Below are 23,757 nucleotides of genomic sequence, written 5' to 3' on the forward strand. Positions count from 1 at the left end.
AATATATACACCTTAATGGGTTCTAAGGTGTGTTTTGAATATGTGGAAATAAAAAAAAGGAATAAATATAGAGATAAAAGAAAATACATACGATTAAAAGGAAGAGAACAAGATACTTCGTAGAGAAGAATAAAAGAAAAGGTTCAAACATAAAAATAATAAGACAATTTGCAAACAAGACAACCACCACCACCACCACAACAACAATAACAACACCACCACCACCAGTCACACGTTATTTGTATGTTTAGTGTGTTGTTGTGAGCCGTTTACCGCAACACGCACCTCTTGTCTTAATCCATACCAATACCGTCCAGTCCTGAGAATCTGACCTGGAATATAAATACCCTCAACAAAAGAGAGAGAGAGAGAGAGAGAGAGAGAGAGAGAGAGAGAGAGAGAGAGAGAGAGAGAGAGAGAGAGAGAGAGAGAGAGAGAGAGTTATTAGAATGTACATACAGAGATTAATAACACGCACACAAGTCTCCCTTTCTTATATTTTCTCCTCCACACCTTTATTTCTGGCCACATTTAGACTCGATGGGTTTATTATACTATTCTTCTTTATTTTGTGGTACCTTTTTTTATTTTTTTCTCAAATGCACACAGAGATTAATAAGATGCACACACGTTGTCCTGATATTTTTCTTCTCCGCACCTTTATTTTTTAGCCACGCTTGTTGGACTCGATAGGTTTGTTATTACATTATCGTTCTTTATTTTTGGTACTATTTTCGTTTCCTAATGCAATGTTATTTCTATGTACAACTAATGGTTAATGGGTTCAGTTTTTCGCTTATCAATACGTTCCCATAAATTGTTACTTTCGCCATGCATTACCATCACCACCATTAGTAGTAGCCTATATGATTTCTCTATTTGTTTCCTAATACAACTAAATTTTAATGAATGACTCAAATTTTTTGCTTACTAATACGTGTTACAAATCATTACTTTCATCACCATTAGTAACAGCCTATATATATGACTCTTCTTTTGGTTTCTTTACTAAAATGTACCTTCACATATGATTAATAATTAAAGGCCTTCGTTTTCTTCGCTCATTGATACATGCTATAGATGATTACATACTTATATTATCATTTCAAGAGAAGCGCTTTTCTGAACAGTCGATAGGAAGGGCTTAATACCTGACGCCACCCAACACTGGTCGGTACCTACGACACGGCCCCGCATTCTGAAACACTTCTACGCCGCACCGCCACTACTTTCAAAAGGCTCTAGTTGAAATGAGTCTTAAGGGTATTTTTGACGGTTCTAATGACAGATTTATGGATATTTCTACTTTATTAACAGGAAAAACACTCTTAAGAATCCGGATGGCCTTTGAAAACAGTCGTGGTGAGAGACAAAGCCCCAAAAATGTATTCTGAAATGCTTTGCTCTCTCACCATCAAAAATTATCAAAGGCTCTGGTTGAAGATAATCGTTTTATTAAGAGTACTTTTATGGTTTTTGTGAAGGATTCTAGTTTATCATAAGGAGGCACTGTCTTGAAAAACCGCTTAGTTGTCGTGCCTTGGAAAATTGGTCGTGTGAGAAAGCAAGGAGATTTTGAATACGGCCGATAGTCCCACGTGGTGACGATATTAGCGTCACATCTGCGTGGCGGTGAGCGGGTGGCAAAACGGAGCAAATACTACACTATCACTCATCAGATGCTCTTGGTGACGATAATAGAGTATTAAACAATAACGAAGTGACACAAAGGGGGAAAACAAAGCAATAACACCAGTACGCATATGGTTAGGAGTCGCGACCCCGTTCAGTGAGTCAGTCTTGTGGCGGCCAGTGGTGTGAGGAGTCGCGTGATGTCGCTCCCAAAACCCACGCCGCTACCAAGGTGTTGCTCGCCATTCCTTCTGGTCCTGCTACTCCTCCTGTTAGTTCTGCTGGGTGAGTATTGGAGGGAGAGGGACAGGCATGGCGTATCTCTAAGACTGCTAATTACAATATGATACTTTTTAATTAATTTGTGTGAGCCAAGACAATTTTAACTTAGCAGAAACGAAACTTTTCTTGTTAGTTTTGCTGCGTGGGTGTTGGAGCTCGGGAAAACAACAAGTAATCGTATAATTGTTTGACTTTTTCTAATACTCCAAGAAAATTATATCGCGCATAAACGAAACTTTTATTGTTACTTTTACTGCGTGAGTGTTGGAGAGATAAAGAAAATGATAGCTTACTTATCTATCTTTTCATCTTTTATTTCTATTTTTACTTATCTGTTTATTTTATCTTACTCTTATTTATTGATCTATTTTCATTTATTTATTTATATATTTACTTTTCTTGTTTAATCTGAGTATTCCACCACGATTAAACTGTGCAAAAATTACTCTTATTGTTACTTTCACTGGATGACTACAGAGGAAAATAAGTAATAGTAATGAGAGATAACTACAATGCGATACATTTCTGATCTTTGTATAACCCACGAAAGTTTCATAACGCAAAAGATAAAACACTTACTCCTGCTTCTAATGTTACTTCCAAAGAGCGAGTGTTGGCCTGATTCTTTGACTGATAATGATAATATACCCCTTTCCAATTAATTTCCGTAACCAACGACAATTTCAATGCGCAAAAATAGAACTTGTACTGTTATTCATATGAGGGATTAAGAGTGACGATCTCAACCTTTCACTAATAAATGGAATATAACACTCTTTCAATTAATTTCTGTAACAAACAACGACTTCAATGGTAAAAATAAAACTTGTACTATTCTTTCGGAGTTAAAATAAGAGGGAATGAGTGAGACTAACTCTTTCACCAGTAATTACAATATAACAATTTATTTTATTTTATTTCTTTAACCCATGACGATTTTAATACGCAAATATAGAACATGTACTTTTATTTATGGGTAAGTATATGAGGGAATGAGTGACAAGCTTACCTTTTCATTATTAACTACAATATAACACTATTTCAATTAATTTCTGTAACAAACAACAATTTCATTGGTAAAAATAAAACTTGTACTATTCTTTCGGAGTTAGTATAAGAGGGAATGAGTGACAAACTAACCCTTTCATTAGTAATTACAATATAACCCTTTATTTCACCTCATTTTTGTAACCCATGACGATTTCAATACGCAAATACAGAACTTGTACTTTTATTTATGGGTAAGTATATGAGGGAATGAGAGTGACAAGCTTACCTTTTCATTACTAACTACAATATAACACTGTTTCTAATTAATTTTTGTAATAAACAACGATTTTAATTAGCAAAAATAAAACTAATACTATTAATTCGGAGGAAATATAAGAAGGAATGAGTGACAGACAATTAATTACAATATAATACATTTTTTTACTTCATTTTTTGTAACCCACAATGATTTTAATGCGCATAAATAAAAAATCCACTTATATTTATGGCGGAGTACAGGAGGGAATGAACGTAATATAAAGCTTTTTACTTCCTTTCTCTAACCCACCATCACTTAAATGCGCAAAAATAGAAATTGTGCTGTTATTTCATTAGTATAAGAGGGAATGAGAGTGACAGACTGACCTTTCACTAGTAATGACAATATAAACCTTTTTACTTCGTTTCTCTGACCCACCATGATTTTAATGCACAAAACTAGAACTTGTGCTGTTATTTATGGGAGAGTATAAGAGGGAATGAAAGTGAGAGACTAACCTTTCACTAATAATTACAATATAACGTTTTTACTTCGTTTCTCTAACCCACCATGATTTTAATGCACAAAACCTAGAACTGGTACTGTTATTTATGGGAGAGTATAGGAGAGAATGAGTGATAGTAATGGCACTAATAATTACGATATAACACTTTTACTTCGTTTCTTGACTTTAATGCACAAAAAAACTAGAACTTGTGCTTTTATTTATGGAGAATATAGTAGGAAATGAGAGTGATAGACTAACCTTTCACTAGTAATGGCAATATAAACCTTTTTACTTCGTTTCTCTGACCCACCATGACTTTAATGCACAAAAAAACTAGAACTTGTGCTTTTATTTATGGGAGAATATAGGAGGAAATGAAAGTGACAGACTAACCTTTCACTAGTAATGACAATATAACGTCTTCATTTCTCTAACCCACAATGACTTTAATGCGCAAAAACAATGATATAGACACTTGAATGCGTCACTCGATCGGTCATTTTGCAGTCAGTGGTGTCTTTCAGAATTACACTCGACACTGTTTCATCAAGCTAGTCTGCAGGTTTAGAGGGCATTATTACAGTCACCATGATCCATCGTACAGTATATTGTTTATAAATAATACTGATTTTTTTTTTTTTTGTACAGTTTTCATTTATTATTTTTTTGTTTATTTATTCATTTACCAGTTTATTTTATTATTTTTTTTTTTACTGTAATTTTTTTTTTTTTGCTACTTTTTCCCATATGCTTATTTATTTATTTATCAGTTGCCATTATTTGTTTGTATTTAGTTATTACTTTTATTATTATTATTCTTTACTTCCTCAGAGTTTAACCTCTTTCTCGTCCCGTTAACTCTCTCTCTCTCTCTCTCTCTCTCTCTCTCTCTCTCTCTCTCTCTCTCTCTCTCTCTCTCTCTCTCTCAATTTCCTACTCATTTCTTCATTCTGTGTGTTGATTACAATTTTTTTTCGTCTCTCTCTCTCTCTCTCTCTCTCTCTCTCTCTCTCTCTCTCTCTCTCTCTCTCTCTCTCTCTCTCTCTCTCATTCGAGGCATTGTGCATAATCAGGAATACAACACACTTTCTGATCTCAGCAACTCAAGGGACTAACTCTACAAATCTCAAGGGATTACAAATGATCCAAACAAAAGTAGGAAGGTAAATCAACAAGTTCTTCTTCATTTAGTCATCAAGTAATCAGAGTCAATGCCACCGTACTTCATGGCCTTTTAAAACTAGTACTATAAAATTAAGAGAGCCTTGCACGAATACGCTACTTTGATTTTAAGTGCAGTTTTTCCACCATCGTGTGTGTGTGTGTGTGTGTGTGTGTGTGTGTGTGTGTGTGTGTGTGTGTGTGTGTGTGTGTGTGTGTGTGTGTGTGTGTGTGTATAAAATTCGGTCAAGTTTTGTTTCTCTGGTGTAATCTTCTCTTAAGTTTTTTGTTTATTTTATTTATCATTTTTGAGAGTGAAGTTCTGGCGAGTTTTGTTATGTTTGAGTGTTTTATTGATCTTCAGGACATTTTCAGTATAATCATGCTTTTACGGTTTAATTAATAAGCTGTGGCCAATAATTTTTCTATTTATATGTCTATTTATCTATTTATCTATTACTCTATAACCTCACTCTCTGCTTATATATTCTCCCCATCCACATGAGTTTATCAATCATTTTCTATTCATTGTAATCGTATCTACTTAGTTAACCATATCTATCAATACTATAAGAGTGTGTGTGTGTGTGTGTGTGTGTGTGTGTGTGTGTGTGTGTGTGTGTGTGTGTGTGTGTGCGTGTGTGCGTGTGTGTACGTGTGTACGTGCACGCGTTCAAACACTTCACTCACACAAGAGCACATAAATCATAAGAAACACATAAAAATAACCTTGAGATCAATTCCAAGTCATCATCTTATTTCCTTCTTTGCACCGGACCATTAAATAAAAGCAGGTATAAATCGCCGGGTTTACTCACACCAAAGGAACACGCACCTCACAAATAACTCAGTTCACATACCAATTTCAAGCTATTGTTTCACCTCGACCCCGCCTCTCCTTAGCACAGAACAGCACAGTCACTCCCTCCTGCTTTTATAGAGATGGTGATTGGAAAGAGTAGATGCTGAGAGTACATTTTCTCTTTTATTTTATGGAAGAGGGAAAATCTGGCTCAAGGCAAAAAAAAATATTAAACAAAAAGACCCATTTACATGCGTCCTCGAGCAGGTTTGTGGTATATGGATGAGTGACTGCTGTATGAGATGTCAAAGCGTTGTAAAATGGCGTGCAAATTTTACTATAATCATGAGAAAAAATAAATAGCAAAGAGCAAAGTAAATTATCGAGTTGTCCGAAGATTTCAGAGCGTGTAATCTTATTCTTGTTCAGTAAAATCACATAAGGTTATTCAATTAAGTGGCGCTCATGGCATCAGCTGTCAAAGGGTTAACAAGTTGAGCAGGGACTATTGGAAGCTATTGGGGACTTTTAGGGTTGTTTCCATGACTAGTAATAATTTGACGAGGTAGATTTTCCTTTCAAGTGTGTCTGTATGATTCTAGTCTTTTTCTTTTTATGTAAGAGGGGAAAGCAGGACAAGGGTAGCAAAAACGGTTAACAAAAAGGCACACAAGTATCCATCAGTACCAATGGAAAAACGCAATGAGTAACCGATGTGTTCTTTAGAATAGTTATTATGACTCCTCAGCGTGTCGAGATACAGATGTTTACTAATTTCTCCAATAAATCTTAACACATAATCACGCTGGGACATATTCCCAGAGGGATCGTGTGTGTTGAAAGCTTTCCTAGTTTCTTTACACTAAATATTTTCCAAGAGTAATGAAAGATAAGACAGCGAGTTAAGAAAACACACACACACACACACACACACACACACACACACACACACACACACACACACACACACACACACACACACACACACACACACACACACACACACACACACACACACACACACACACACGGATTTACACGCTTCTGGTTAGTAATCGTATGACAACACCTTGATTCCTGCACGACACTCCGCACTGGAACCTGCAATACTACACTCCCATTCGATACCTGGCTATGCTCTGCCACTCACTTCACACACACACACACACACACACACACACACACACACACACACACACACACACACACACACACACACACACACACACACACACACACGGTCTATGAGGTCTGAGCTCGCTCCGTAATGGGGAAGACTGGCTGGGTGACCAGCAGACGACCGAGGTGAATTACACACACACACACACACACACACACACACACACACACACACACACACACGGCCCGGTAGCTCAGTGGTTAGAGCGCTGGCTTCACAAGCCAGATGACCGGGGTTCGATTCCCCGGCCGGGTGGAGATATTTGGGTGTGTGTCCTTTCACGTGTAGCCCCTGTTCACCTAGCAGTGAATAGGTACGGGATGTAAATCGAGGAGTTGTGACCTTGTTGTTCCGGTGTGTGGTGTGTGCCTGGTCTCAGGCCTATCCGAAGATCGGAAACAATGAGCTCTGAGCTCGTTTCGTAGGGTAACGTCTGGCTGTCTCCTCAGAGACTGCAGCAGATCAAACAGTGAATTATACACACACACACACACACACACACACACACACACACACACACACGTATATAGTTGTTAATTTTGATAGTTCTGATAATTTTCTCACTAATCTACAGTATTTCAGCCACGCTTACGTATATATTCCTTTCTCAGGTACATCAGACGGAACTTTACCCGAAGACCTCATATGGCAGATCCAGCCCAAACAGGTGAGAAATTCATTACACTGAGAAATAGTTATGGTATCCAATTATCTCCCTGCCTTAGGTGAAAATAAATGCACGTAATTTTGTGACCATTTTGCACAAACTACTTTTGGTTTTGGTCTTGTCTATTGTGCGTCATGAGGTAATATTAGTATATCTTTCAAACAAAACTATTGGGCAACGTATGTAAGGACACTAGCACTTGACTCCTTACCAATCTTGACCATATAATTTCTCAGTAGCTAAACCTGGTAGCCCCACAACAGGTGGTTTCAGTTTTCTTTAGATAGCTTTGTGGCGTGGTTTGTTTTGTGGCTTTATAATGTAAATTGTCCTGGCGTGCAGTGGCCCAGGCAGGCACGGCGGCGTGACATAATACTGTTCTGCAGGTGCGCGCACACACACACACACACACACACACACACACACACACACACACACACACACACAGAGAGAGAGAGAGAGAGAGAGAGAGAGAGAGAGAGAGAGAGAGAGAGAGAGAGAGAGAGAGAGAGAGAGAGAGAGAGAGAGAGAGAGAGAGAGAGAGAGAGAGAGAGAGAGAGAGAGAGAGAGAGAGAGAGAGAGATGAAAGAAGTTTTAGAAACAAGGGGGAGGAGAAGAGGGAGTGCGGGAAGAACGGAAAGTTTGGTGTGGATGGCAGACAGGCAGGGCAGCTGGGCTATGTCAGAGGTTGTAGCCAATGACAACTGCCATGAAAAAAGGATGACAGGTGTCACGCTTGTTTGAAATAAAGATTGGAATACTGCTTCATTTATTAAGAAGGCGACATGCATACATATATACACATGTACCTATCTGTGGTGTATCATATCATACATATATAAAGACAATATTGTACTCATGTTGATTCTGGCAAACTAATCTTGATATTATAGCTAAATGCGTCCCGTGCAAAGCGGTCGTTATGTTTTACGTGTCTTTCATGCTTGAATTGAGTGAAGTACATTAGTACATTGATTTAGAGGCTGTTTATGATTTTAATGAGAAGGCAAAAATACGTCATATTTTTACCTCATCTGTTAATTATTTTCTATTTGAGGTTGTAGCGAAGTGTGTGTGTTTTCCAAACATAATTCATGATGGAAAAAATCTGTTAGGCTTCTGACAGGTTAAATATAAGGACTTCAAGAGTGATTTGTAGTCACGTTAATATCGTAAAAAGCATCGTTTTCAAAATATTCATTATATATATATATATATATATATATATATATATATATATATATATATATATATATATATATATATATATATATATATATATATATATATATATATATATATATATATATATATATATATATATATATATATATATATATATATATATATATATATATATATATATATATATATATATATATATATATATATATATATATATATATATATATATATTTTTTTTTTTTTTTTTTTCCTTAAACGTTAGTGATTCTGCTGAATGAAATTGATGGGCTTTAAAATTGTTTTTAACTATATCAAATTCTAACACTATTTAATATGTCTTTTCAAATATTTATATAATTTCTCATCTCAACAATACTTTTATATTTTAAGAATTAGTTTTGATTGATCACAAGTCAGAATTTTTACAGCATATATGTTCAGCTGCCATTTTGGGAATTCTCCTTTTCAAAATTATTTACGTAATGTATATGTGTGATGTCATCAAAGGGAGAGTCCCCTACTGGACCTACTGGACCTACAGACTGACACCCTGCTCCTGGCCCAGGATGTAAGGGTTAGAGTGTGTGTGTGTGTGTGTGTGTGTGTGTGTGTGTGTGTGTGTGTGTGTGTGTGTGCACCCGCGCATGCGCACGGGCACGCACGCACGCGCGCACACGTACGCACGCACACGCACACACACACACACACACAGAGAGAGAGAGAGAGAGAGAGAGAGAGAGAGAGAGAGAGAGAGAGAGAGAGAGAGAGAGAGAGAGAGAGAGAGAGAGAGACGGGGGGGGGGTAATGACAGTGACTCTGATCACAGGGAGAGACAGGGGATGGACCAGGTGGAGTAGGTCAAGTGGGTTGAGCCTAAAAGTTTAGTTTTTGAGATGGTTGAAACAAAGGAAGACTTTTTACGTATCTATTCCAGTATGCCTGTAGGCATACTGGAAGAGTATATGTGGGAAGTGCTGTTCAGCTTTTGCCCATTAGTGGCACAGGCAACTTTATTTACAGTGGCACCCATATTACCACCTAAATGCATCTTTGGTGTAACCACCTGGAACCTGGGTATCATGGTGACAAGTAGATAACTTGAAACCACTCGACAAATGGCATAGCTTCATAGCGGTATGTGGTGGGATTCAAACCTATGTGTAGACATCTGCCCTATCCCAAGCTCACCACTTTATCCACTATGCCACCACCTCCTAACTGAAATCTTCAACTGGTGTGGGCCTACCAGATGTTGCTACTGAGAAATTATATGGCCAGGATTGGCAAGGAGTCGAGTGCTGGTGTCTGTACAGTCGCCTCCATACTTGGTGAAGCAGCATTCCTCCCCTTATTTTGAACTAAGGTAATATTGTCAACTCAGGGATTTTCATACGTAAATCACACTGGCCAGAAGTCATGACAAATAAAACTAATCCATACCCTCCTTCCCATCTCCACTCCTTCCTTATTCTAACATTTCTCATACACCCTCTCCCCCTACTACCCCCCCCTCTCTCTCTCTGAATATAGGTGGCATTGGGGGACAGCATGGCAGTGAGTTACCAGATGTACCAGCCCACCCCGCCCTTCTCCCTGGTGGTCAAGGTGGATGGGGTGCGCCTGGATGCTTTGGAATTCGATGGTGAGTGAACGCTAGACTTCAATTTCCTGCACTCAATTTCATTAATACGCCACTGACTTCCACCGTGACTAACTTCTGTTGATTTGAAGCTTATTTCTATTGTAATTCAGTTAAGGGAAAGAAAGTGATGGCAAGATATGGTTGAGGTCTGAAAAGTCCACACACAATATCAAAATACTTAGATGGGTGGATAAGTGGAAGGATGGATGGATGGATTGACAAACAGATGGATGGATTGATGGATGAATGGATAGTGGATAGATAATTCAATAAATAGATGAATGAATGGATAGATATGTTAGTCAATGAAAAATCAACTCACTCTCTCTCTCTCTCTACACATTATAGAGGTAGATGAATGAAACTGACCAAGTAAACAGTTTTTCTCTGGTGGGTTAATAGTGAGCCTTAAAGATGAGACAAAATGAACGGGATACTGGGCACTGGGAAGCAAATTTCAGGGACTTTCATTTGTATGCCTGATGGTTTCTTGTGGGTTTCCTTGTGTTCTTAGGTTCCTGCTTGACAGTAATGCAAAATAAATAAACCTTTTAAAAGTAGTTAATGAGGTTTTGTACATCATAGTTGATTCAAGGGCACAAAAACCAGCCAAGGGCAACAGAATCAATTAAATGAAAAAGACCACTGAGATGCCAGTCCCTGAGCAGATACAAGAGTTGGTCAAAAAGAGTGAGATAAATGTCTTGAAACCTCCTTCTTAAATTAATTTAGGTCTTTCATTTTATTTTTCACTAGAATACAAATAATACTGTTTTTAATCATTTGACCTTTCATTAGAAGAAAAGGAGTCACTTTTGTTTGGTAAAGAATTAAATAAAGTCCTCCAATTACCTTTATATAGAATGAAGAGCACTTTCTGAATTATTTAATGATGTTTTGGTTGATTTTACTTTTGACTACAAGAAATGGAGTCAATTTTCATTCAGTAAAAAATGAAATAAAAATTAATCTTCCAAATACCTATATGGAATAAAGAGTGTTTTCTGAATAATCTAAACTCAGATATGGTATAAAGTAATCATTATCTTGAGTAAATGATATATGCCATTTTCCACAATGACTATTTGGAAAAATTGACGTATTCAAAGCTTACTAATTTGGCCCCATCACCACCCACAAAACAACTCTAAATATGTACAAAGAAACACAGTACTGTACTCACCACCACAACAGGACACATCATAAACACCAGCCTCGGTGATCTAGAGGGTGGAGAAAGAGTACATTATACATTACAGGGTTCTTAAGTTGCAAAGAAGTTCTGTTCTTACACATCATAAATTAATTTTCAGCATAGATTAGAGCCAGCCTAAAGTGAGCACCTACAGTATGTTGCTCAACTATGCTAATACTTCAGTGCAGTAGTCATAATCTTGGACATAAAAACATAACTATTATCTGTGAAATAATACTGGGAGAGCATACACCAAATAAAAAATAATGAGATAAATTAGTAACAAGAAAAAAAGCAAAGGTAAATGTGAAAACACTGGGAAGGCATACATAAATGAAAAAATATACATCAGAAGAAAAAAAAAAAACTAAATTAACAGCTATGGGGAAAGTATAGGGACAAGCACTGCCAGCATTGTAACCATGAAATAGAGGAATTTGAGTCATAAACCCAAAACTGATGACATCGATAGTTAGTCCGGCATTACCAAAAAGAAAGGCATATTAATTATAACCACAAGAAAAGTCTACTTGTTATAGTCAACATTCAATCATTGTCAATATTGTTCACTTGAGACATAATTAAAGACCATAATTTTGTCTTCTTCTAAACCAAACTATTTAAAAGACTAGTTTAAAAAGTTGCTGGTGATGGAAATTTTTTTTAGCAGTGAAAGGTACAAAGTTGTGTCAATTGTCAGCACATTCATACACAGCTTCATAAATACTTACATTGCACTGTTACATTTCCTCAGAGACTCCTGTGTTTGGCATGACGGTGCATAGGATGAACAAGACAGGCAGACACGAAGTGAGTCTCACCCTGAAGTGGGGAGAAGGCACACACACCGTTCTGAAGGATGAGGTGTGGGTGTACATTCCCCTCACAGCCCAGCATGCCAGCCTCTCTCTCCCCAACACCACTCTCACTCCACCTGGTAAGGCAATTAACACAACTGGATTAATATCTCAATATATATGCTGTATCTTTTGTGCATTTTTAACATGTTTAATTTCTTTAGAAGTTTTTTAATGTTTGTCCTTTGGTTAGAATTCAAATAAGTTAAATGTAAGGAATATTGTTTGGACTATAATTTTTTCATATTTTATTTCTACGGTATCTTGAAAAACTGTAATTACGTATAAGTAAATGTAGTAAGTACTGTAAATTCAACTGAATTATGTATGTAATAAAAGGACATTCACAAGAGGAGGAAAGGACACTCAACACATCTCACATACACACAGGGGACGTAGGCTTGGCACTGAGTCTCACCTCGGATGGGGAGCTGCCAACCCTCATCACAGGCACCATCACATGGGGTCAGGGGCAGGGCAGCAAGGAGGTGGACTTTTCACAGCAGACTGCCCCAGGCTCATCTGGAAATGTGACTCGAACATTCTTGCACAGCTACCTGGAGGCTGGCGTGTTTCAGGTGGAGGTAGTGATTGGCAATGCGATATCCAGCATCACCTCCATTGAACAGGTGTGTGGTGGTGGTGTGTGAGTGGTGGTGGTGTGTGAGTGGTGGTGGCAGTGGTGGTGGTAGCAAAGGTGGTGTTGCATACTACACATGTAAGTTATAAAAAGAATACAATTAAAATAAAAGCACAATACACAACTGAAACAGACTAATTTTCAGCATAAATCTAGCTTTATATAGACGAGGTGGCATATTATCCTGCTGAACATCACCTACAGTTCTTCCATGTAATGAGTAAGTCCAATCACATTAGGGCATCCTCATATAATGTTTATTCTCAATAAAGGTTAATGTATGAAAAATCAATTATTCTATTTTCTGGTTTGAAACTTTTTAACAAAGAAGTGTATAAAATCTCAGAACTATATTTCTTAAACTTATCAAGGTTAATTATTTTCTTTCCAGCCTCAAAGCACAATTCTCAGCTATTACACAGTATCTATTATGCACCTTATATTTGTAACTCTGAGATATGATCACACTTCTTTAATGCATAACCTCTTAGAGTGCTTTTCTATAATGACAAATACAGCTGCATATTTTTTGGCTCATACAACAAATAAATTAAGAAGATAAACCTCCCAAGATTTTCTATTTCCCAAAAAGTTTACACAGTGGCATTTTTCATTGCTTCAGGTGAAAGTGATGGAAAAGCTTGTACTCACAGATATCATCATTCAGTACCTGAGAGAAGAAGACAGGCCACCACAGAACACCTCTTCCTCCTCCACCTCCTCCTCCTCCTACAAAACTGACGCTCCAATCAACTTCACAGCCGTGGTGCTGATGGGCAAGACTGATGCTTTCCAGTGGATTGTGAATGAAGAGCCTGTACCTGAGGAGGGGCCGTCCGTGGTGCTCCCCTTTGCCAGGGTGAGTCGCTGTGCTTCACCTTCCAATCCACAGCACTAGAAGCAAATATGTGATTCTGTGATTCCTATGTCATTATCATCTGCATCATTCCTGTTCTTACTCCAAAATTCACTGTTTACATTTTCAAAACAAATTGATCTACATAAACCTTCATTCTTAAAGATGGTAATCAGTCTATTTTTTATAGATTCTGAGAAAAATTTAAATCAATTCATTGTTTTTATCTACTAATTTCCATATCTTTAAGCACTAATCTTTGCAATATGGGAGAACTATTGAATGAATATGTACACAATTACATTAATGCTGATGCTCACTTACACACCCATGCTTCACTATGTGGCTGCACAGGCCGGCGAGTACAACATCACAGTGACAATCTCAGGAGAGGCTGGGACATCACTGCCAGTGTCTCGCTCCATCCAAGTGGCCAGACCCTTGACCCTCGACTCTGTTGACCTCACACTACCGGATCTAGTGGTGTGGCCTCCAGGTGATGGGACACTCTGGGGCATTGTTAAGGGATGGCATCAGTTACAGGTCAAACATACAAAATAACAGGATAATGACACATCTACAGTGGTGCATGCACAAGATAACTCTGTCTCTCCATCTTTTAATCCACATATATATACACAACTGATGCTTGTTTCTGAGAAACTCACAATTGGAATCATGGCAGATCTCAATTTATTTATCGTCTTACACTCCCTGCTTACCTCTTCTGATCATCTTTCTCCTTTCATCCTCTCCTCTCACATGTTACAAAACCTCTTTGAAATCTACACTACACATTGAACAGTTAAAGTTAAATTGAATATAAATAATAACCATATTCATTTTAACATAAACAAGCCAAGGACATGCTAACCAAGAACACACACAAAAGCTTCACTTCAAGCACAACCCACCTGCAGGACACCTGGAGGTGGTGGTGTATCTTAGCGGACCTGAGGAGCTGCCCACTCTAGTGCAGGGGGACATGGAATGGGGGGATGACCTGCCAGCCACAAAGCTTGACCTGCACAGCCTCACACTGCCTCAGGCCGCTGGGGTTGTGGTGCACAATGTTTCCCATCACTATAACTGGCACGGCACCTTCCATCTGGCCCTCAACCTCTACAACCCAGTGTCTCGCATCAACCTTACACGTGAGGTGAGGAAAGTTACCATTTACTGGAATATATGAAAGAGTCAGCTATTCATTCAGTATCCACATGCCATATATCTCCAATGGGGTGGCCTAATGAATGTCCTAAACCATATCTTAATTTCCATCCTGATATTGTCAATCCAAAATCTGCTTCTTGATTTTTCAATAAATATGAGTGAAGGACTTTCCTATTTTAGAGAAAACATGTATATTCATGAAAAAAAAAACCTACTATTATCCTATACAACTAATTGACCTTTTCTGGCTGAAGATTAAGTTTGATTCTGACACACATGAATCTTTCAATAAGAGACTGAGCTCTTTTTGTAAGTATTCCCAGAATCACATGATTTCATTCTTGCAGCACCTCATCTCAATGTCCAGTTTTCCTCTGCCTCATCCAGTCTTCACACGGTTAGATGAATACTTGGAGCTTATGGGGATGACAGGAAGAACAGTCTTTGGAGGCTTAGTTCCTTTACATATACTCATTTATATAAGTCATTCATTACATAAAAATAGGTATTAAAAGGCATACAAGTCAAAACAGTGCCTACCAACACTTTGCTGCAGGTGAGGGTGGTGGAGAGGCTCACCCTGGACTACATCATGGTGGAATACCTGTGGCAGGATGATGCTCCACCCTGGCCCTCCACCATGTTCAAGGCCAGAGTGCCGCTCAACCTGACGGCCGTGGTCAAGACGGGCAAGGCCGCCTCCTTCAATTTGTTTGTTGATGACAAGGAGCTGACTGACAACCTTCCCTCCATCTTCCACACCTTCCATTCTGTGAGTGTTTGCTCTCTGCCCCCAACACACTTTACCAGCTGTGTGATGTTACAGGAACATCCCATCTTTACAAGAGGAAAAAACAGTGTATACAAAGACTTCCTGTTATCAAAGGAAATAGCAGTGCTCACTTGAATAACTATATTGTTTTCACTGGACTATTTCTTGGCACACTTTACAAACAAAACAATACCAATAATGAGATTGCTTAGTAACTATTACTGTTCACCAGTACAATACATGGATATCCCCATGGTTCATCTCACAACTTAGATGATACCATCTCATTAACCTAAGTCTTTAAATGTATACTCAACATCACCTTACTTTTTGTCTCCCACTCATCTTCTCTATTCTTGACTGCTAGGCAACTTTTTCATGACAACACAACTTCATCCTCAGGCTGGAGAATACCTTGCCAACATGACAGCTTCAGGTGAGGCTGGTGTGTCCCCCATTCAGACAGCCTCCGTGGTAGTGATTCAGCCCCTCAGCCCTCACCACCTCCAGCTCACACTGCCAGACTTTATAGTGGTGCCTCCTGGTGAGTCACAACATTACACAGCTATTTTTCAGCAATAAATCAAATATCATATAAAACAGTAATCTCCTACATGGTTTTCCAATACATAAATCCTCATAAATCTTTGATGTATAAACTAGAGATGTACCGATACCAAAATTTTGGCCGATTCCAATACCACCTAATTGGGCCAATACCGATACTACTACCGATACCGATACCACTGATACCGATACTACTACTTATAGTGATTACTGCACTGGACACCAGGATGAGTTGGTGGACGGCGAGCGTTATCAGATGGGAGGCTTTGTTTTGGGGGATGATGTAAGTCCTTCTGAGAACGTTTGTGAAATAGGAGCAATTCTAGAAGCTTTTTGAAGCCATTTGCAAAGGTAAATTACTCAGTAATTGGAAGGAATATCTTCTCAGTCTTCTGATTCTTGTCAGCCAGTGGGTGATGATTGTATTAGCCTAGCAGCAGAATGATAAAAAAGATATTGAATAAATCATGATAATTAAAAATAACAAAATAGAAATTGACAAGAGATTGAGTTGTTCTTGAAATAGCTGCAAGCTGTATTCGAATTAGAGTGCCTTTATTTACGTTTACTAATAGAAATATATAATCTTTGGTGTCTTATAATTAGAATTAATATTTATAGGTCACCAGTCAAATTAGAATCCTATAGATAACGAGGAAAGATGATAAAATAAATATCAAACCATAACTCACGAGCAGATTGCAGTGTGCTTGTGTGGGTGGAGGAGCAGCATCTGACAGAGAGACAGTGAGAATGCGTGGTGACTCATGACCGACCGTGTGACAGGATGGTTGAGTTCAGCCTATACGCATTTCATACACGTCCAAATCAGAGGTTGTGGCTTATTACCACAGAAAACAGTATTCTATGACATACGGTAATCACCACGGACACTTAATATGCCGTATTATATTAATTTGGTATCATCAATATCTTATATCAAATATATCACTAAGTAGTAAATTCCTTTTAGGTATCGGAAGTATCGGCATAAAATAAGCCGATACCGATACCCAAAAAATGGGCCGATACCTCCGATTCCAATACCGATACCGATGCATCGGTACATCTCTAGTATAAACATTAACTCCTGTATGGCTGAAAAGTTCTGCAAATCATAACTCTACACTTATTTTTCAGGCAACCTAACAGTCCAGATGGTGCTGTCATCCAAGGAGGCAGAAGAGCTACCCTCATACGTGACGTACACTGTGCTGTGGGGCGACGGCTCCAACACCTCCCTTGACAACCTCATGCAAGACACACAGATTGGTGCATCAGGGCCGGTGATCAGGAGCCTCACTCACATCTATGACGAATCAGGGGACTTCATCCTCACTTGGAAAGCCCATAACCCGGTGTCTGAAGCCCAAATCACACAGACAGTGAGTGGGGAGGTCTGACGGGACGATAAAACTGACAAAAGTCATATGTGGTTTTAGAAGACAAAAAGCAAGGTCATATTTTGTATATTATCAATTACATTCATTCGTTTACATATTTCCTGAATGAATTAAGCTATCAACTATCAATTACTCTGTCTATTCTTTCTTTTAGAAACTGGCACCTCAATGAACCTATTCTTTTTTACTTTATTTTACATATTCAGGTTCCAAAACTTGAAATTATTAATTATTGCTAGTTTGGAGCCAAAAATATTGGCAATACCAATGAAACACAGGAAAAATCATCATTGGATAACCAATAACTCAATATCATTACCGGAATAAATCATTGCAATATGCCCATTTATGCTGGTGACTACTCAACACTGAACTCCAAGCTGCTTTACCTTTGTCAGAACAATGCATCTTTACCTTCCACTTTCCACAGGTACAAGTCATTGACCACCTCACGGTCGGCAACATCCTCGTTGATTACCTAGAGGAGAGTGACCGTCCGCAGTGGGACTCCCCGACCTTCAGGAGTGGCGTGCCCCTCAACATCACTGCCATTGTCCTCTCTGGGGATGTCACCAGCTACACATTCTACATCGAGGGTCAGACAATCACCAGCAAAACTCACTACATAAGCCACACTTTCTTTGTGGTGAGTGACATTGCAACCACTCATGAAGAACCTCATAAATTCATAGTGCATCATAACATAACAATCATAATGTGCATTTTCGATAAGAGAAGTAACATTCTTTCAAAGGCCCAGTGAAGGTCAAGACCATAATAATAAGACTTTGCTCTAGTGACATAATTCAATCACCATGAATTTCATGTACACAGAATGGTAGTCACAATATAGATGGTGAACAATGACGAACACTCAGGAGGGCCAGCTGTCAGCAGCCTAGGAACTCATTTCACTGTCTCTGTTGGCAGGCTGGAGAGATTATGATAAACATGACCACAGAAGGGGAGGCAGGAGTGTCGCCGCCAGCCTCCGTCATTATCACTCTGGAGCACCCTGTCCAGCCACACCACCTTGAGCTGACACTGAACAACCTGCCAGTCTTACCTCCAGGTCATGCACTAATCATGCCTTAAGAAATAAGTCATGAAATAGTTCATAAAATATAAGAAAACTATTAAACATATGAGAATTCAAATATAGAACTCTTTTCATGCATCTTCAACATGAAACCTGTACTCTAGTTCTGAACAGTCATAAAAACATGAAGAAAACAACACACTACATAGCCATGACTATGAATTAACTTGAAATATCCTTTTATTAGCAACAATGCACCTTGCCACTCATGAAGTGGTGTTATCTAGATTATCAGTAGTCAGAGAAATAAATTATTTTTCCAACAAAAATAAATGGTTACAAGTACTGAGCAAATTGTGTTTACCTACTCATTATGTACAAATGGCAAACCACATTCATATCTTGCCATCATTACACAATCATGCAGTGCTTCCCTCCAACAGACATATACTTCTCACCTGTCCAATGTCACATATAAATCTAATACTAACCTGGACACATACCTGCTCAGGTGATGCTGATGTGACCCTGACAGTGGCATACATGGAGCACCTCCCTACCAATCTGCTTGGTGTGTTCAGCTGGGGTGACGGCCGGGAAACGCCCCTTGACCTGACCAACAGCACGACCCCTGAGTCCAAGGGCCCGGTGGTGGTGAGCCTCATGCACAACTACACCAGTGCAGGGGAGTACACCGGCCACCTCTCCTTGCTGAACTCTGTGTCCCGGGCCAACCTCTCCATCACGGTCAGTGGCTCAAGCAATGGGTTTTATGCACTCTATTTTCTGTCTTTCCTGTACTTCAGGTAAAGACAATCTATATAATTTTTTCCTAAGGTTGGGTCACATTTCCCTCTAAGCTGGATAATGAGAATAATTTTCCTGTGGGTATTCTTTGATCAAAGAATATTAACTGACAAGTAGAGATGTCATAGTATCTTTGTACCTATCTTTATCTGATGCTCACTTCTTGAATGCATGTTATGTATAAAAGTGCATATGCTATTGTCATTATCTATATATTTCTAGTTTTTCTTTTTTTGTGTGAGGATGTGCATGTATGTACTGTTAGATATTATGCTATTTCTGATCTCAAACTGATACCACTCATCCTCCATCATACATCATGAACTGCCTTGTACAAGCCAAGTTAGAGGTCTGCTGATTCTCTTCCTTTGTTTTTTTCTCCTGTGTGGTGTACAAAGTGTTGCCAGAGTATGTTCCTCATCTCAACACCAACACCTATAAGCAGCCTGAACACAACACTTGCCTCCCATGCAGTTGCCTGTGTTGGACCACCTGACTCTGGAGGAGCTGGTGGTGCAGTATGAAGGGGGCAGGGAGGGTGAAGGGGGAGTATTCAGAGCTGGTTCCCCTCTCACCCTCACCACAGACATGACAACAGGCCATGCAGACCAGTTCACCCTCACACTGAATGGTGAGGTCTTCTCCAGCGACACACCAAGCTTCACCTACACCTTCCCAAGGGTAAGTCTACTACTTTATATTATGTTAATTGATACTATAGTACTTCCTTTAACCCCTTCAATACAGTGACGCCTATGTAGGCGTCATGAAGCCCCAGTAACATATACGGTGACGCCTACGTAGGCGTCATATTTCTTTTCTGAGCTTTCTTCAGTTCAGCTGTCCCGTATAGTGTGTTGGATACCATCTACACACGCCGTATGCTGTCCTTGAAATCCTAGTGCTCCTCCCACCATCCTTGTCTCCACCAATCACTAAAGATAAGCTACATGCATCCTGCCTTGTGTCTAAAATTACCCAATGGCATAGACTGTTCCCATCTCTCTCTCTCTCTCTCTCTCTCTCTCTCTCTCTCTCTCTCTCTCTCTCTCTCTCTCTCTCTCTCTCTCTCTCTCTCTCTCTCTCTCTCTCTCTCTCTCTCTCTCCCATCCCTCCCCTCTCCTCCCCATCACCCTTCCCTCTCCCCCTCTCCCTCTCGAAGATAAGTTACATCGTCCGCCTTGTAACATTCGTGGCTACACACACACACACACACACACACACACACACACACACACACACACACACACACACACATAGAATTGATTGGAAAGTTCACAAGAGAAGGTTGAGGCCAATAAGAATCAAACTTAAGTCACAAAAGGATGTAGATGAATTGGTGGAGAAGTCATGGAGGCTAGCCCAGCAGGAAACAACAAGGAAGATTTGGTTGAGAAGAGATCTCGGTGAAAAGGAAGAGAAATGTTAAATGAGTTGAGAAAGGAGGCTTTGAAAAAAATGAAGAGAGGACAGAAGAGAGAAGAAAGAGTTTTCTGGAGAATCTTGGATATGAGACTGAGGAAGTGGTTCATAACCCAGAAAAGTACAGCAAGAAAGGACTAAAGAAACTTACATATGAGCGAAATGTAATGTATTCCAACATAAATGGAGTGATATCGGGATTTTAGAACTCAACGATTACTTGAGGACAAGAACCCAGATATTGTGGGTCTTACTGAAACAAAACTGAGAGAGGAGAAGACCTGATGATGGTTGGAGAAGGAAATATAATGTTTGGAAAAGAAATAGAGTAGGTAAGATGGGAGGAGGAGTGATGTTGCTGGTTAAAAAGATATAAAGGTGGATCAAGTGAAAAAGGTATGGGAAAGGCAGAAGTGCTAAAGATCAGAGCAGAAACTAATGAAGGAAAAAGAGGCACTACATAGTGGTGTACGTACCACCTAAGACAAATGCATGGTCAGTACAGGAATATGAAGAAATGATAAGTGATACAGGAACATGTCTGGAAGAAATGTTGGGTGGCTGTGAACGAACTATAATGATGGGAGATTTTAATTGTAAAGAGGTGTGTTGGGAGGACTGGTCAATGGAAGGATCAGAGACAACATGGGAAATACACTATTGACACTGGCAATGGAAAATGTGTTAACTCAGTGGGTCAAAGAAGATACTAGGTTTGGAGGAGAGGAGCATCGTCAAGACTGGACTTGGTCTTTAGTACAGAGCCAATGGTCATTGAGGAGATGAGGGTGGAGTGCCCTTTAGCAAGAGTGATCATGCAGTTTTGGAGTTCAAGGTGATAGATGAAGAGAAATCTAGAAGAAATGAAGAATATAAAGTGGGAAGATGGAATTATGCCAAGACAGATTTTGGAAACCTAAAGAAATTCTTTCAAGAGACAAATTGGATGAAATTCAAGAGTGCTAAGGAGCAAATGAAAAGTGGAAGGAATTTATAAAAATATACAAAGAAGGTGAGAAAAATTTGTACCAATAAGACAACATAGAAGTTGGAAAGCAGGACTGGTTTAACGATAGATGTGAAAAGGCTAGAACAAGAAAAGAGGATGCATGGAAGAGGTGGAGAAGGAAAAGACGGATTAAGCAGTGGGAAAGTTACAAAAGAGCAAGAAATGAATATGTGTTGATTAGAAGAGAAGAAAGAAAGAAACAAGAAAAGGATATAATTGATAAATGTAAAGACCAACCAAGGCTTTTTACAGACATGTGAACAACAACATCAAAAATAGAAAGTATTGAAAGTTTAGAAGTAAATGGAGTATGCAGTGAAGATCCCAGGAAATGGCAGAGGCTATGAATGGATGCTTTCGGAAGGTATTCACAAAGGAGACTGCTTTTGACAAACCACTGGTAATGGAACAGAAAGGGATTATGAAGGAGTTTCAAGTAACTGTGGAGGAGATCAAGAACATGATGGGGAGTTTAGAAGTGAGAAAAGCTGTGGGACCTGATGGGGTATCAGGATGGATTTTAAGAGAATGCAGGGAGCAATTGGCAGAAAAAGTTTGTGAAGTAATTGATGCCTCATTAAGGGAAGGTGTAGTGCCCCAAGACTGGAAAAGAGCTAACATTGTCCCAATCTATAAATCAGGTAACAAGAGAGACCCATTGAACTATAGACCAGTGTCACTTACAAGTGTGGTAGCTAAGATGTGTGAGAGGGTGGTGAAGAATAGATGGACAGACTTCTTGGAGAAAAATGACATACTTTGTGAGTGTCAATTTGGTTTTAGGAAAGGGCGTTCATGCACGACAAACCTGATATGTTACTATTCGAGGGTGATAGATGTAATACAGGAAAGAGATGGTTGGGCTGATGGAATATATCTGGATTTAAAAAAGGCCTTTGATAAGGTACCACACCAGAGACTGATCTGGAAACTTGAAATGGTAGGAGGAGTGCATGGCAGTTTACTAAAATGGATGGAAGACTTTTGGTAGGAAGAGAAATGAGAACAATAATTAAGGACAGACCATCAGAATGGGGATTGGTGGAGAGTGGAGTTCCACAGGGATCAGTGTTGGCACCAGTAATGTTCGCAGTCTACATAAATGACATGGTGGATGGGGTGTCCAGTTATGTGAGCCTATTTGCAGGCGATGCAAAATTGTTAAGAAAAGTGAGATGTGACAAAGATTGCGAACTACTCCAGGAAGACTTGGACAGAATATGGAAATGGAGCTGTACATGGCAAATGGAGTTCAACACGACAAAATGCAAGAAAATAGAGTTTGGCAAGAGTGAAAGAAGAATCAGGAGTATGTACAAGATAGGAAATGAAGACATAAAAACCAGTCATGAAGAAAAAGACCTTGGGGTGACAATTACCAATGACCTATCGCCAGAGAGACATATAAACAAAATAATTGGAGAAGTATTGAACTTATTGAGGAACATAAGAGTGGCGTTCGTATATCTAGATGAAGAAATGATGAAGAAAATAATTACTGCAATGATAAGACCGAGGCTTGAATATGCAACAATACAGTGGGCTCGAACTTAAAGAAACACATAAGGAAACTAGAGAAAGTACAGAGGGCTGCAACGAAAATGGTGCCTGACTTAAGAGATTTGACTTATGAAGACAGACTGAAAAGAATGCAACTTCCAACCCTGGAAAACAGAAGAAAGGGAGACCTGATAGCAATATACAGAGTG

The 23,757-nt window shown here is 39.0% G+C and overlaps 1 protein-coding gene across 1 annotated transcript in view; it reads left to right on the forward strand.

The window, feature by feature from the left end:
- Positions 1-1,661: 1,661 nt before the first annotated feature.
- The window catches only part of LOC123512312, a 55,341-nt gene continuing 33,245 nt past the window's right edge, over positions 1,662-23,757 (forward strand). Inside the window, 15 exon segments of the mRNA XM_045268649.1 lie at positions 1,662-1,917; positions 7,426-7,481; positions 10,197-10,308; positions 12,258-12,440; positions 12,751-12,989; positions 13,623-13,859; positions 14,211-14,352; positions 14,777-15,015; positions 15,586-15,801; positions 16,204-16,345; positions 17,509-17,753; positions 18,202-18,417; positions 18,702-18,843; positions 19,322-19,557; positions 20,092-20,298. Of these exon segments, the coding sequence (XP_045124584.1) occupies positions 1,833-1,917; positions 7,426-7,481; positions 10,197-10,308; positions 12,258-12,440; positions 12,751-12,989; positions 13,623-13,859; positions 14,211-14,352; positions 14,777-15,015; positions 15,586-15,801; positions 16,204-16,345; positions 17,509-17,753; positions 18,202-18,417; positions 18,702-18,843; positions 19,322-19,557; positions 20,092-20,298 (2,697 nt within the window). The 5' untranslated portion in view covers positions 1,662-1,832.

Source organism: Portunus trituberculatus, chromosome 33 (assembly GCF_017591435.1).
Source record: "Portunus trituberculatus isolate SZX2019 chromosome 33, ASM1759143v1, whole genome shotgun sequence".
NCBI classification, from domain to species: Eukaryota; Metazoa; Arthropoda; class Malacostraca; order Decapoda; family Portunidae; genus Portunus; species Portunus trituberculatus.